The sequence below is a fragment of the Punica granatum genome, chromosome 1 (genome assembly GCF_007655135.1).
Source record: "Punica granatum isolate Tunisia-2019 chromosome 1, ASM765513v2, whole genome shotgun sequence".
NCBI classification, from domain to species: domain Eukaryota; kingdom Viridiplantae; phylum Streptophyta; class Magnoliopsida; order Myrtales; family Lythraceae; genus Punica; species Punica granatum.
This window is the reverse complement of record NC_045127.1, coordinates 5532311-5545327: the sequence shown is the minus strand read 5'-3', so window position 1 is coordinate 5545327 and position 13017 is coordinate 5532311. Positions and strand designations below refer to the sequence as shown.

The following is a 13017-nucleotide window of genomic DNA, read 5'->3' as shown; positions in this document are numbered from 1 at the left end:
TGTAGTTTTTTAGGATTATATTTATATTCTAGCTCAATATTTACTCTCTCTTTTTTACAGTTTGTCCCCATATTTTTTAATTCAATTACTGAAAATAATAAATAAAAATTTTAAAAAAGAAAGGATAACATGGTGAGATCGGAGAGGGAAGGGGTGGTGGTGGCTCCGATCTGGCCACCACCGTCCAAGGCGAGGTTGTCGGCGACATGACAATGGAGGATAGAACCTCCCTTTTTCGAAGAGAGACGGGGACGAGTGCGGGTGATGATGGTGTCCCCCATCCCGGCCACCACCGTCCCTTCTAGTGAATCACCGTCTCCTTCCCGCCCCGAAAATGGATCCAATTGCAATTATAAAAAAGTATAGGGGTAGCGCTGCAAGTATAAGAAAAATGTACCCCAACTGAACGATTAAGTCACTGAGTGTTGAATGATTAAGTAATTTCCCACGTACTTAATGATTAGGTACTTTTTTTTACTTAAGTTTATTAAGTCATTTTTTGTGTAAATATCAAACAAACTGAACCCAATTAAGTGCTAAAAATTTAGTTTTAACGCTTAATTTGGATAATCAAATACGACCTTAGATTGGTACTTGCTCATAATTCATTGCGAGTCTTTCGGTTGGTGCGCAGAAAGCTTTATTAACTCGTCCCTGCTCATAATTCATTGCAAGTCTTTCAGTTGGTGCGCGGAAAGCTTTTCTAACTCATTTATGAAGTGGTGTAGTGATGCCAGCAGAATCAGGATCACGAGATTCTACGGCTGCAAAATGAATGGCTTGCCACGAGACAAAATGTGAAGTACGTCGCAAATCCTCCACCCTTCTTCGAATTCAATGTGGCAAAAGGAAATGAATTAAGTCTGAGAAAAACAACAGGCGAAGTTTGTGAGGGCAAAACTGAAGTGTTTCCCAAGAATGGGATCCTCCATGGTTTCATGATGATTGATGAGTTTTTGCGCCATTTGATATAATAACATTAATTATTAGAACCGCAAGTAAGTACGTAAAAATTAGACTCGTGTATCTGTTTAAGAATCAACTCTTTGTGCAGGGAGAAAAAAATTTTGCTTTCTTCATATCGACCCAAGAAAAAAAAAATGCTTGCTGATTCCTAAGTTCAAATATATTTTTTTCTGGGTAATTTTGAAGTTCGATTAGTAGGTGGTGTCTAAGCATTTATACATGACCGTGCGGTTGCTAGCATTCATATCACCTCATCCATCAATTTGAGTAGAGCATGCAGATGTCAATATCTCGCCGAATGAACAGGAGGCTTGTTTGGGCTCTTTAGACTTGTGAACCTGATTTGATCTGGTCTCCAACAACTATCCTTTTGGGCCCTGCAAAATAAATAAAAATGGCTGGGGTGGATTAATCCGACTCAACTTGAACTTAGGTGAGATATATTGATTCTCGATATTAGAGTGCGCGCAGAAAAAAGTTAGCGTTGAAAAAGTTAATAAGAGTAAATTAATAGTTTCATCCTCGGCCAGACATAAGAAAAGCATCCTTACATTATGCAAAGCCTAAAATATCCTTTTTGTTTTTAATATACTTTTCCTTTTTCAGAAAAGGAAAGGGATATGGAGGTCCTCCCATGATACTCTCAATTTTATTCATCCATCATTTTGAGTCATGTACGGCCATTAGCATATTTCAATATGGAGATTCAAGGCAACATCAATGCATCTATTAGATGATTCTCAAATGTAGATTATCGACAACAACTTATAACATGAAGTTATGGTTCGTATGTCAGTTTAACCAAATCGGACTATCGCGAAATATAACATATGCTTTTGAGGCAATACATTACTCATTATATTAAATTAGACAAACAAATCTACGCATATGCACAAGTTAGAATAATTGTGATAATTAACAAAATTACTGTTGTAACTCTATAAAAACGATGTTTTATCTTCATTGCTGTTCATATTAGACATTTAGATTCACTAAAATTAAATATTTCCTTGCAAATACATCAACCAAAAATTGAATTGTTTAATAGATTTATTATAGAGTTAAATGTAGTTAATTCCCCGACCTATAAGGTGAGTTGGGATTTACCCCTTGACCTTTAAATTTTTGCATAATACTACCGATCTTATCGAAAAATGAGCAAGGTGCCCCCCTAGTCAAATTTTGGCCAAAAGAGGGCACATGCCGCTCATACGTCATATTAGAAAGGGTAATATTGTTACTCTATTTCTTAATTACCTGCCCAAAAAAAAAAAAGGAAGAAGAAGAAGAGAGAACGGAACAGTGGAACGTATGAACTAGGACACCGATCTCCAGGCTTCTTCCCCCGATCAATTCCAGAGAAGCTCGCTGGATCAGTTCACCGCTGATCTTTGAACTCGATCAAAAATGTACGTGTAGCCATATATGGGCATCAAAGCAGGAGGACATTTTACAAATGTTGAGGGATAGAGCAATCAGAGGGCAAAAGGGTCAAAGGAGACAGCAACAGCAGAGGTATTCAACTGATATTTCTTTCAGAGTGTTGTATATTTTATTTATAGGCAGAATAAAATAAACATCGAGCAATATAACCACGTGACGCGCATCACACAAACTGAATAATTGTAGGCTTCAATCCTTCCGAAGAAATAATATACCATGCCATCTTGATTGGTGTATGTATAATGAACCCATGTGTGCATTCAACTGAAAGTCTCCGCCTTCGAAAACACACAAATATCTATTACGAAGGGGATGTTAATCTGAACTCGGTCGGGGAGGGCAGCTGGCGAGAATGCAGGGGAGTTCCGCGTCTTGTTAGGTGGTCGGGGAGCAGAGGTTTTAGTTTAATCTATGTATATGTATATATAGCATGAAATGAGTTGATGAGATCAAAAAAAAAAAAAAACTAACCGATGTAAACTTGCAAAAGGTTATTAGAGGGGAGTTAATATTTGATTCCTTTGTTCTCGTATTTTCTGTCGATTCGTCCGTTTCGTAGAGGAAAAGGGTTGCGGTGTGGACCTCCGCCACTCCACTGCCGGTAGGATTGAGTCGGAGGAGAGACGGAAGTTTGCGGATCTCCCTTGAGCCGAAGCAGGTAGGCTTGAAATCTCCTTTAATTCCACCCATTCTTGGTCCACTGATTGATTGCTCATTGATTAATTCTACCCATCCGAGTGATTGGCGATGTTTGTTTTTGCAGAAGAAGCCTCCGTCTCTGTCTCCGGACCTACAGTTTCGACCTTTGAGCCCCCTTCTCCTTCTCCAACTGCGACATAGCCTTCATCCTCGGCTTCCAATAGAAGCATCTGCAGGAGAATAGAAGGTATTCTCTCTCTGTCTCCATGTCTATTTCTGTCTGATTTGTGTCTCTCCATCCCGATCAGCCGATTGGTAAAGGGGCGTTTGCCGATAATGAAGCAAGTTATGAAGGAAAATCTGGATTTCTGAATGAGGCATTGCAGATAGGTTTTTTTTGTCTCGTTCAGCTTCGTATTCTATAGGTTCTTCCCTGTCCAAATGTTACGGCGGCGTTGCACATTGGGCGCGCACTTACCGCAGCAATAGAGGTTGCACAATTGAGCCGTTTCTACTTTTGTTTTTCCCTATTGGCTTTGGGAATATCCTCTTGATATTTCTCTATCAAGCAGGATACTATTATCAGATGGAAGAGGGTGTCTGGATATAATGCATTATGGGTCCCTGGGATGGACCATGCTGGAATAGCAGCAGACCACAACTTATCGCACCATCGACGATAATCTACACACCTCCGAGCTTGCTCATAGCAAACCGAACAGCAGACCACAACTTCGCGCCATCGACGATAATCTACACACCTCCGAGCTTGCTCATAGCAAACCGAACAGCAGACCACAACTTTTCGCACCATCGACGATAATCTACATAACAATATTTTGGTCATATTAAAAAATTGGGCACTAATATACATAACAATATTATCGTCCATGGTGCAACAAGTTGTGGTTTGCTGTTCGGTTTGCTACGAGCAAGCTCAGAGGTGACTACATCCCTCCTGAAATCCTAGCTCTGGAGACCATGCCTTTCCGCTGCAAGTGGATATTGTCTGTGCTAAACAAGGCTATAGCAAAGACAGTAGCATCGCTGAACGTTCACTGATGCGATCAGAGCCGTTTACTCTTGGTGGCAGCAGTTACGTGATGTTATCAAAGCAATCAAGCCTTACTTTGTGGACGAGGAAACTTTTGCATCTGAAAGGAGTGCTGCACAATATGTTGTGCTTTGATAAAAACATCACATGACTGTTGCCACCAAGAGTAAACGGCTTTGATCGCATCAGTGAACTTGTATGTGTTCAGCGATGCTACTGTCTTTGCTATAGCCTTGTTTAGCACAGACAGTTATGACGAGTGATTATCCTTCTCCTGTTGAGGTGACATTTGGTCTAACTGAGACTTTAGCCATCAAAAGTTCTTCCTACTCTTATTATAACAATAGCCTTCAAGTTCAAATTGAAGTGGTAAATATGAATTCGTTTCAGTTTGATTGATGTGTTTGGATCTCTTATTTTCAGTGTTGGACCAATGAAAGGGTGGAGCAGGAGATGGATCTCGTGCAGTCTGTAGTAAAAGGCCTTAGGTCTCTTAGGTCAGCTGTCTTGACTAAGCAAAAAGAATGAATGGTTAGTCATTCTTTTGCTTCTCATTCTTTTTCTTAGTCAAGTCAGCTGACCTAAGAGCAAGCTGTGGTCTGTTGTTCGGTATACTACGAGCAAGCTCGGAGGTGACTACATCCCTCCTGAAATCCTGGCTCCGGAGACCATGCCTTTCAGCTACAAGTGGATGTTGTCTGTGCTAAACAAGGCTATAGCAAAGGCAGTGGCATCACTGAACACATACGAGTTCTCTGATGCGACCAGAGCCGTTTACTCTTGGTGGCAGCAGTTATGTGATGATTTTATCAAAGCAATCAAGCCTTACTTTGTGGACGAGGAAACTTTCGTATCTGAAAGGAGTGCTGCACAATATGTTTTGTGGGTGTGTTTGGAGAATGGGTTAAGGTTGCTTCATCCGTTCATGCCATTCATCACTGAAGAACCGTGGCAGCGCCTTCCTTCACCGGAAGGTGTGGAGAGAAAGAAGTCAATTATGATAAGTGATTATCCCTCTACTGTTGAGGTGACATTTGGTCTAACTAAGACCTTAGCCATCAAAAGATCTTCCTACTCTTGTTATAACAATAGCCTTCAAGTTCAAATTGAAGTGGTAAATATGAATTCGTTTTAGTTTGATTGATGTGTTTGGATCTTTTATTTTCAGTGTTGGACCAATGAAATGGTGGAGCAGGAGATGGATCTCGTGCAGTCTGTTGTACAGGGCCTCAGGTCTCTTAGGTCAGTCGTCTTGACTAAGCAAAAGAATGAATGGTAAGTTTCTGGGGATTTTCTTTCCTTTTATCCTATTTTTTGCAATCAATTTGTTTATTAATGAATAATCTCTTTAATATTGAATTTTGTATTAATGTGGTCAATTCGGCCGACTGTTTCTCTTCAGTTGGAGGAAGTTTGGGAGATCATGAAGAGCCATAAATCCTTCGTGACTTTATCATCATTGGAGGTAATGGCAGATACGTCGCCAACCACCGGCATCTATGTTTTCTGTTTCATTGTGACTTATCAAACTGAGATCTCGCTACTGCTCCTTTTTCATTTCGTGTCGTGGTTTCTGAGCAAACTTGCTTTACAGGTTCTGTTGAGCGGGAGGGACGATTAAGGGCAATCTTAATGTAGAAGCACAGCGTGAGAAGATCCAGAATAAGATGGAAGAAAATCTAAAGTGAGTAGCGGATTGGATACAACACCCAGGTCCTAATAATTTATTTCTATGGATTTCCCTCTCGGTTCATGTTCCTTTCCTGTAAATTCGTTATTATCTTTGCATTTGCAGGCAGTAAGAGAAACTTAGACGGGCCATGGGTATATACGAGTACAAAGATATTTACTCATATTCACTCATGGCCGGTGTAAGTTTCTCTTGCTAAGATGTTTTTCCAAAAGGAAAGCTCACGAATAGTACATTTGCCCAATTGGCCCTAGCTGAATATACTTTGCTTTTTGGGACTTAACGTAATATGTAAGTAGATCTTCGAATTTTCCTACTCATAACTATCACTAAACAGGTATCCTTTTGTAATCAAAATGTCACGGTCGACATCTGTAATCTCAATTCTCTTGTTGAGAGAGTGATGTTAAGTGGTCCGAAAATGAGGATTATCTCCTTAGTAAACACAACAATAAATAAATGGTATTTATGAACATACAAGGGTATCATTGAGACCAAAAGCCGAAAAGATGGCATTTATGAAGCGGCAGAAAAAATCTGCAGACCGAATTGAAACCGACCCTTAAAATAAATGGGTCAAGCGTGACATATTACATCAAGACTCGAATCTGATGCCAACTGTGCATGCTAAAGAACAGAGCTAAAAGTGAAATTTCATCCTAAGATTGAAATCAAAAACCCTAAAAAGTCCCAAAACACTAACTATTAAGCAAATAAAGGTTAGTGTGTTAAGGGCAACCCATTCTTAGACCCGGCCTTGATGCTCCTCTGCGAGAAGTATACCTCAAATCGGAAGTATACTGCCGGAGGCCAAAAGTTGATTGCACCCAATACCCCGAGGATTGAGTTGAAGTACGGGAAGGCCAATGCGAGCCCGATCGTGAATGCTATGTATAATGTCCGAGAAAAGAGCATGAACAGATAGATGCGGAACGATGGTATGATGGGAGGTTTCACAGTATAGAACGTGCTGAAGAACCTGCTGTTTGGGAATTGTCTCGCGAACCATAGCTCGAATGTGGCAAATATCGATTGACTGTGTACCCGGGAGAATAAAAATATCATAAACATGTCAGCAACAGAATAGACGAGAGTTCGTGATACCATCGAAGTGTGTTGGTAAGTACCTGATATCCTCCCACTAAATGAACAACGATGCAGACTTTAGCAAAGTCGATCAGCCAGAAGGGTTCATAGAACCCAAATCCAGTCAGGAGATTCCCCGGCGTGCTAATTCCCAAGGCCTGCATACTCGAAGCACCCTGTAGGCAAAGTAAAAGAAAGTGGTCACGACGATTGCAACCATCGATCCCTTCTTCATGGTCTTGCTCTCCGGTGGAGTCGATCTCCAGGTATCCTTCATACAATGAACAACTCAAAGTCTAGAAGATATTCATGATCCAAAGCTTACTATCAGCCCGCTGAAATGTCTAAGTTGAACTGCACCTGTATCTCGAGAAGAATGGGAGTGTAAGGGTAGGCGAAAGTGACGTCTCCTATTGACTCGAAACTGTCCATGCTTTTTCAGTGGGACTAGACATTGGAACGCCCGTAATTCCTCCCTCGAATTTTCCTTTTCCAGCAATTTCCAGAAACATAGAGTTCTTGGTAAGGAAAAATTCGAGAAAAATCCATGAAGGATCAGCAAATTCCAGAAACACAGAATTCAAAAACAGCCGTGGCAGTAAAATGTGAAATACGCTACCTGTTCTCCTCGGACGGCCATCATCGTCCAAAGAAGGATCGGCAAGCTCGAGGAAGTGTTGATGAAGAGCCATATGCAAGCAGCAGAATTTGCAGAATATTCAGAGGGATTCCCTCCATAACATGTGTGGAGTGACCGAAGCAAAGCAGTTTTATAGAGCAACAGGGTCAGAAGCCCATCCAATATATGTCTCCATAACCAAAAAAAAAAAAAACGAAAAACCAAACTCGGACCGGAAAATTTCCATACTATTAGCAATCAAAGCAACGGGATAAGATCTTCCCCGAATACAACCCAAGTATGTGGATGACTTCGACCGAAAAAAAAAAACAGAGAGTGTGGATGATGATAAACTATATTTCGGGAGAGTAATTTGCTTCACAAAATCTGTTGGGGATAGGGATGTACTCAACCAAACAATAACGCAGCAATTAATCTTCCTCCCCTACTGGTGTAATCGAGATAGGAACTAATCAAATCAACCAACAAGCAGTAAAGTAAAACAACACCAAGAATTTTTCGTGGAAAACCCCAATGTGGGGAAAAACCACGGGACCAACTCCGAATCAACGATCCACTATGAAGGTTATACAATGTCTTTCATCAAGGGTAAACCCTTGGATCACCAAACTCAAGAGAAACACTCTCTTGGATCACCCAAATACTAAATTCGTCACCCACACCGGGTGGTTCACAAAATCAGCTGAAACAGCACCTACAGAGCTCGAATAGAAATTCTGACCGTTCAGAAGTTAGCCCCACGTGTTGTGAAGCTGCTGTCAAAATTTCGTCCCAATCGGAGTTCGTTTGATGTCCCGATCGAGGTTTGATCTCCAGCTGCGCGCTGCCCCTGTTCTTCGAATTCTGCTGTCTGCTCTTCCCTGGTTTTGTGCTGCTATGCTGCTGCACTTCTGCCGCTCTTCAAATCTGCAGCTCTGTTATTCTTCTGTTCTCTGCTGCCATATATATATATATATATGCTGAAATATAAACCCTAAAAACTGGGTTCTTGGGCCTATTAAAGCCCGATAAAAGCCCAATACAATTTGAGTCCAACTTCCTCCAAATTGGAGGGAAGCCCAACAAACTCCCCCTCCCGACTATTTGGAGGCTTCAAGCATACCGGCTATACTTCGGCAAACATGAAGTTTCTCCCTAGCGAGAGGTTTTGTCATCATATCAGCTCCATTCTCATCGGTGTGCACTTTGTCTAGCTTCACCAGCTTGGACTCCAACACATCTCTAATCCAATGAAACTTGATATCGATATGCTTCGATCTCGAATGGAAAGTGGGATTCTTGCAAAGATGAATGGCGCTTTGACTATCACAGTGTAGAACATACCTTTCTTGCTTCAAGCTCAACTCCTGCAAAAACTTTTGCAACCACAACATCTCCTTGCAACCTTCGGTCACCGCAATGTATTCGGCTTCCGTTGTAGACAAAGCGATGCACTTTTGAAGCCTTGATTGCCATGAGATAGCTCCCCCTGCAAAAGTCATCAAGTATCCCGAAGTGGATTTCCGGGAATCGATATCTCCTGCCATATCTGCATCCGTATAGCCCACTAACTCCGGCTTACCAGTGCCAAAGTGTAAACACACCTTGGATGTTCCTCTGAGATACCTCAGAATCCACTTAACTGCATTCCAATGCTCTTTCCCCGGATTGGAGAGAAAACGACTTACCACACCAACAGAATGAGCAATATCTGGCCTTGTACAGACCATGGCATACATTAAACTTCCTACAGCTGATGAGTAAGGAACTTTCTTCATCTCTTCTTTCTCCTTCTCACTTGTAGGACATTGCTTCGAGCTAAGTTTGAAATGAGAAGCAAGTGGTGATGAAACTGGTTTAGCATTACCCATGTTGAACCGATCCAAAATCTTCTCGATGTACTTCTCTTGAGAAAGCCAAAGTTTTCCACTTGATCTGTCACGAGAAATATGCATCCCAAGGATCTGCTTTGCCGGTCCCAAATCCTTCATGGCAAAGGACTTGTTGAGCTCCTTCTTCAACTCTGTAATCTTGCTCATATCATGACCAACAAGTAGCATATCATCCACATATAACAGTAAAATGATAAAATCACCATTCGAGAATTGTTTCACGAACACACAATGATCTGAAGTTGTCCGTGTGTAGCCATGGCTCAACATGAAAGAGTCAAACTTTTTATACCACTGCCGAGGTGCTTGCTTAAGCCCATACAAGCTCTTTCTCAGCCTACACACCAAATGCTCCTTACCTTTAACTCGGAATCCTTCAGGCTGCTCCATATATATTTCTTCCTCCAAGTCACCATGTAGGAAAGCTGTTTTTACATCGAGCTGCTCGATCTCCAAATTTAGACTAGCTGCCAGTGCGAGAACAACTCGGATCGATGACATCTTGACAACGGGCGAGAAGATCTCCTCGAAGTCAACTCCTTTCTTCTGGTTGAAACCTTTCACTACCAGTCGAGCTTTGTATCGAGGTCGCGAGTTCTCTGTCTTCAACCTGTAGACCCATTTGTTCTTCAATGCTCTCTTACCTTGCGGTAGCTTCACTAGGTCATACGTGTGATTTTCAGACAAGGAGTTCATCTCCTCATTCATCGCCTTCAACCAGTGCTCCTTGTGCTCATGTGCCACAGCTTCATCATAGCACTCAGGTTCTCCCCCGTCAGTCAGTAGCACATATTCATGAGGCGGATATCTTGTAGATGATCGTCTTATTCTATCAGATTGTCTAGGTAGATCTGCAGGCTCTAACTGTAACTGCGAGCCTGTATCATCCGTAGTCACATCATCATCTACCTGAGGAATCTCACCCCCAGTCGTGGTTTCTTCATACTCACCAGGTACCTCTTCCATTGGATGCTCTACATCAACCGGTACAGGAATAGAGATCTCGTGAGGATTGCCTACACTGGCCTTCTCTAACCTTTGCAAATCCTCGATTGTCTGGTCCTCAAAGAAGACAACATCCCTGCTCCTGATGATCTTCTTGCTATCAGGGTCCCAAAGCCTGTACCCGAACTCTTCATGTGCATAACCCAAGAAGATGCACTGTTTTGCCTTGGCATCAAGTTTTGATCTTTCATCTCGAGGAATGTGAACAGATGCCCTGCACCCGAATACTCTGAGATGCTTGTATGATACTTTCTTGCCGGTCCACACCTGCTGGGGTACATCTCCATCAAGTGCAACTGACGGTGTAAGATTAATAAGATCAACCGCTGACCTCATTGCCTCGCCCCAGAAAGGCTTAGACAGTTTCGCTTGAGAAAGCATACAACGAACTCTCTCAACAATTGTGCGGTTCATCCTCTCTGCAAGCCCGTTCTGCTGTGGTGTCTTCGGTACCGTCTTCTCAAGTTTGATACCGTGAGTCCTGCAATAGTTCTCGAAAGGACCCCTATACTCACCACCATTATCAGCTCTTACACATTTCAGCTTCATGCCTGTTTCTCTTGCCACTGCTACATGGAAGTTCTTGAAAATCTCAGTCACCTGATCTTTAGTTCTCATAGGGTAAGCCCAAACTTTCCTGGTGTGATCATCTATAAATGTCACAAAATAGAGAGCACCACCAAGAGATCTATCCAACATAAAACAAACATCTGTATGCACAAGATCAAGTATATGATGGCATCTAGAGGGACGACTTCTAACAAAAGAAACTCTCCTCTGCTTACCAGCTAAACAGTGATCACAGGTGCTCAAGTGCATACCTTTAATGGGCAAAGACTGCTTTCTAGCAAGAATTTGAATACCTTTCTCACTGATATGCCCAAGTCTCCTATGCCATAGCTCGATAGGATAATCCTCAGCAACATTAATTTGACCGGAATTGTGTCTGGCACGCAACCTGTAGAGAGTGTCGGTCTTCTGACCCCGTGCCACAATCAACGAACCCTTGGAGAGCTTCCATCTCCCATTGCTAAATTCGTTACTGTAGCCTTCATCATCAAGCTGACCCGTCGAGATTAGGTTAAGGCGAATTTCTGGAACATGCCTCACCTTCTTCAGAAGCAACTTGCAGCCAAGCTCGGTCTCTAGACAGACATCACCAGTACCGACAATCTTGCATGACTGTCCATTTCCCATTCTCACATAACCATAGTCCCCGGTAGTGTAAGATGAGAAGAAATCCCGATGAGGAGTGACATGAAACGAGGCACCTGTATCTGCAACCCAGGTAGAGTCCTGACATGTGAAATTCACATAAGCTTCATCACAAATGATGTAGGTCTCTCCATCACATGCCACTGCTGTAGTGCCTTCTTCCTTCTTGCTCTCACCGTTGCCATTCTGATTTTTCTTCAGAGCTCTACACTCCCTTTTGTAGTGTCCCTCTTTTCCACAGTGATAGCAAGTGACCACTTTCCTCGTCTTCGACTTTGATCTACCCCTCGATTTGCCACGTGAGTTACTATGCTTGGAAGAGAAATTTCTGCTTTGACTTCTTCCCCGTTGTTCAGTAACCAAAGCTTCAGACTGAATGGAAATCCCCGAGCCTTTCCTTCTAGTCTCCTCATTAAATAAACTGTCTGTCACCGTGGCCAATGATAGCTTCCCGTTTGGCGCAGAATTGCTTAATGCAACCACGAGTGTGTCCCAATTATCCGGTAGAGTCCCTAAAAGTAGACAAGCCTGCAACTCATCGGGTAATATTATCTCCAGGTTCGTCAACTGGTTAATAATATCCTGGAAATTACTCATGTGCGCAGCCATATCACCTCCATCCTGGAAACGAAGATGAACCAGCTTCTTCACGAGGAATGCCTTATTTTGTGGTGTCTTCCTCGCATAAAGATTTGTCAATTTATCCCACAAAGCTTTTGCATTTGTCTCCTGAGCAACATGATGATAAATACTATTGTCTATCCACTGCCGAATCAAACCAATAGTCTTCCGATTTGTGCGTTCCCAAGCCTTGTCATCCTTATCTTTGGGTTTCGCGGAATCCCCTTCAATAGGATCGTACAAATCCCTGCAAAATAGAAGATCCTCCATCCGAGACTTCCATATAGAGTAGTTGGTTGCATTCAACTTGAACATGGATCCTGTAGATTCCTCCATCTTGAAAACACCGAAAAAACTCAAACTTCTCTAACCCGAAGCTCTGATACCACTTGTTGGGGATAGGGATGTACTCAACCAAACAATAACGCAGCAATTAATCTTCCTCCCCTACTGGTGTAATCGAGATAGGAACTAATCAAATCAACCAACAAGCAGTAAAGTAAAACAACACCAAGAATTTTTCGTGGAAAACCCCAATGTGGGGAAAAACCACGGGACCAACTCCGAATCAACGATCCACTATGAAGGTTATACAATGTCTTTCATCAAGGGTAAACCCTTGGATCACCAAACTCAAGAGAAACACTCTCTTGGATCACCCAAATACTAAATTCGTCACCCACACCGGGTGGTTCACAAAATCAGCTGAAACAGCACCTACAGAGCTCGAATAGAAATTCTGACCGTTCAGAAGTTAGCCCCACGTGTTGTGAAGCTGCTGTCAAAA

The 13017-nt window shown here is 42.2% G+C and overlaps 1 protein-coding gene and 1 pseudogene across 5 annotated transcripts; one reads left to right on the top strand and one right to left on the bottom strand.

Moving 5' to 3' along the window:
- Positions 1-2595: 2595 nt before the first annotated feature.
- On the top strand, positions 2596-6176 carry LOC116192291 (valine--tRNA ligase, mitochondrial 1-like). 5 transcript variants are annotated; one of them, XM_031520800.1, is made up of 8 exons: positions 2596-2805; positions 2969-3067; positions 3173-3539; positions 3621-4384; positions 4526-5129; positions 5271-5377; positions 5505-5567; positions 5697-6176. In XM_031520800.1, the coding sequence occupies exons 5-7, from the start codon at positions 4773-4775 to the stop codon at positions 5527-5529; spliced, it is 489 nt and encodes a 162-aa protein (XP_031376660.1). In that variant the 5' UTR covers positions 2596-2805; positions 2969-3067; positions 3173-3539; positions 3621-4384; positions 4526-4772; the 3' UTR covers positions 5530-5567; positions 5697-6176. The 5 variants fall into 5 exon arrangements, with proteins under 5 accessions (XP_031376660.1, XP_031376662.1, XP_031376661.1 ...); XM_031520802.1 differs by lacking the exon at positions 2596-2805 and having other exon boundaries at positions 2830-3067; positions 3173-3295; positions 3474-3539; XM_031520801.1 differs by lacking the exon at positions 2596-2805 and having other exon boundaries at positions 2830-3067; positions 3173-3295; positions 3435-3539.
- Positions 6177-6280: 104 nt separating this feature from the next.
- On the bottom strand, positions 6281-7570 carry LOC116192775 (annotated as a pseudogene).
- Positions 7571-13017: the final 5447 nt, after the last annotated feature.

Coding starts and splice junctions, on each gene's coding strand:
- LOC116192291 (XM_031520800.1), top strand. CDS start 4,773: ATGCCTTTCAGCTACAAGTGGATGTTGTCTGTGCTAAACAAGGCTATA. Junction 5,130..5,270: donor ATTATCCCTCTACTGTTGAG/GTGACATTTGGT, acceptor TTTTATTTTCAG/TGTTGGACCAATGAAATGGT. Junction 5,378..5,504: donor ACTAAGCAAAAGAATGAATG/GTAAGTTTCTGG, acceptor GTTTCTCTTCAG/TTGGAGGAAGTTTGGGAGAT.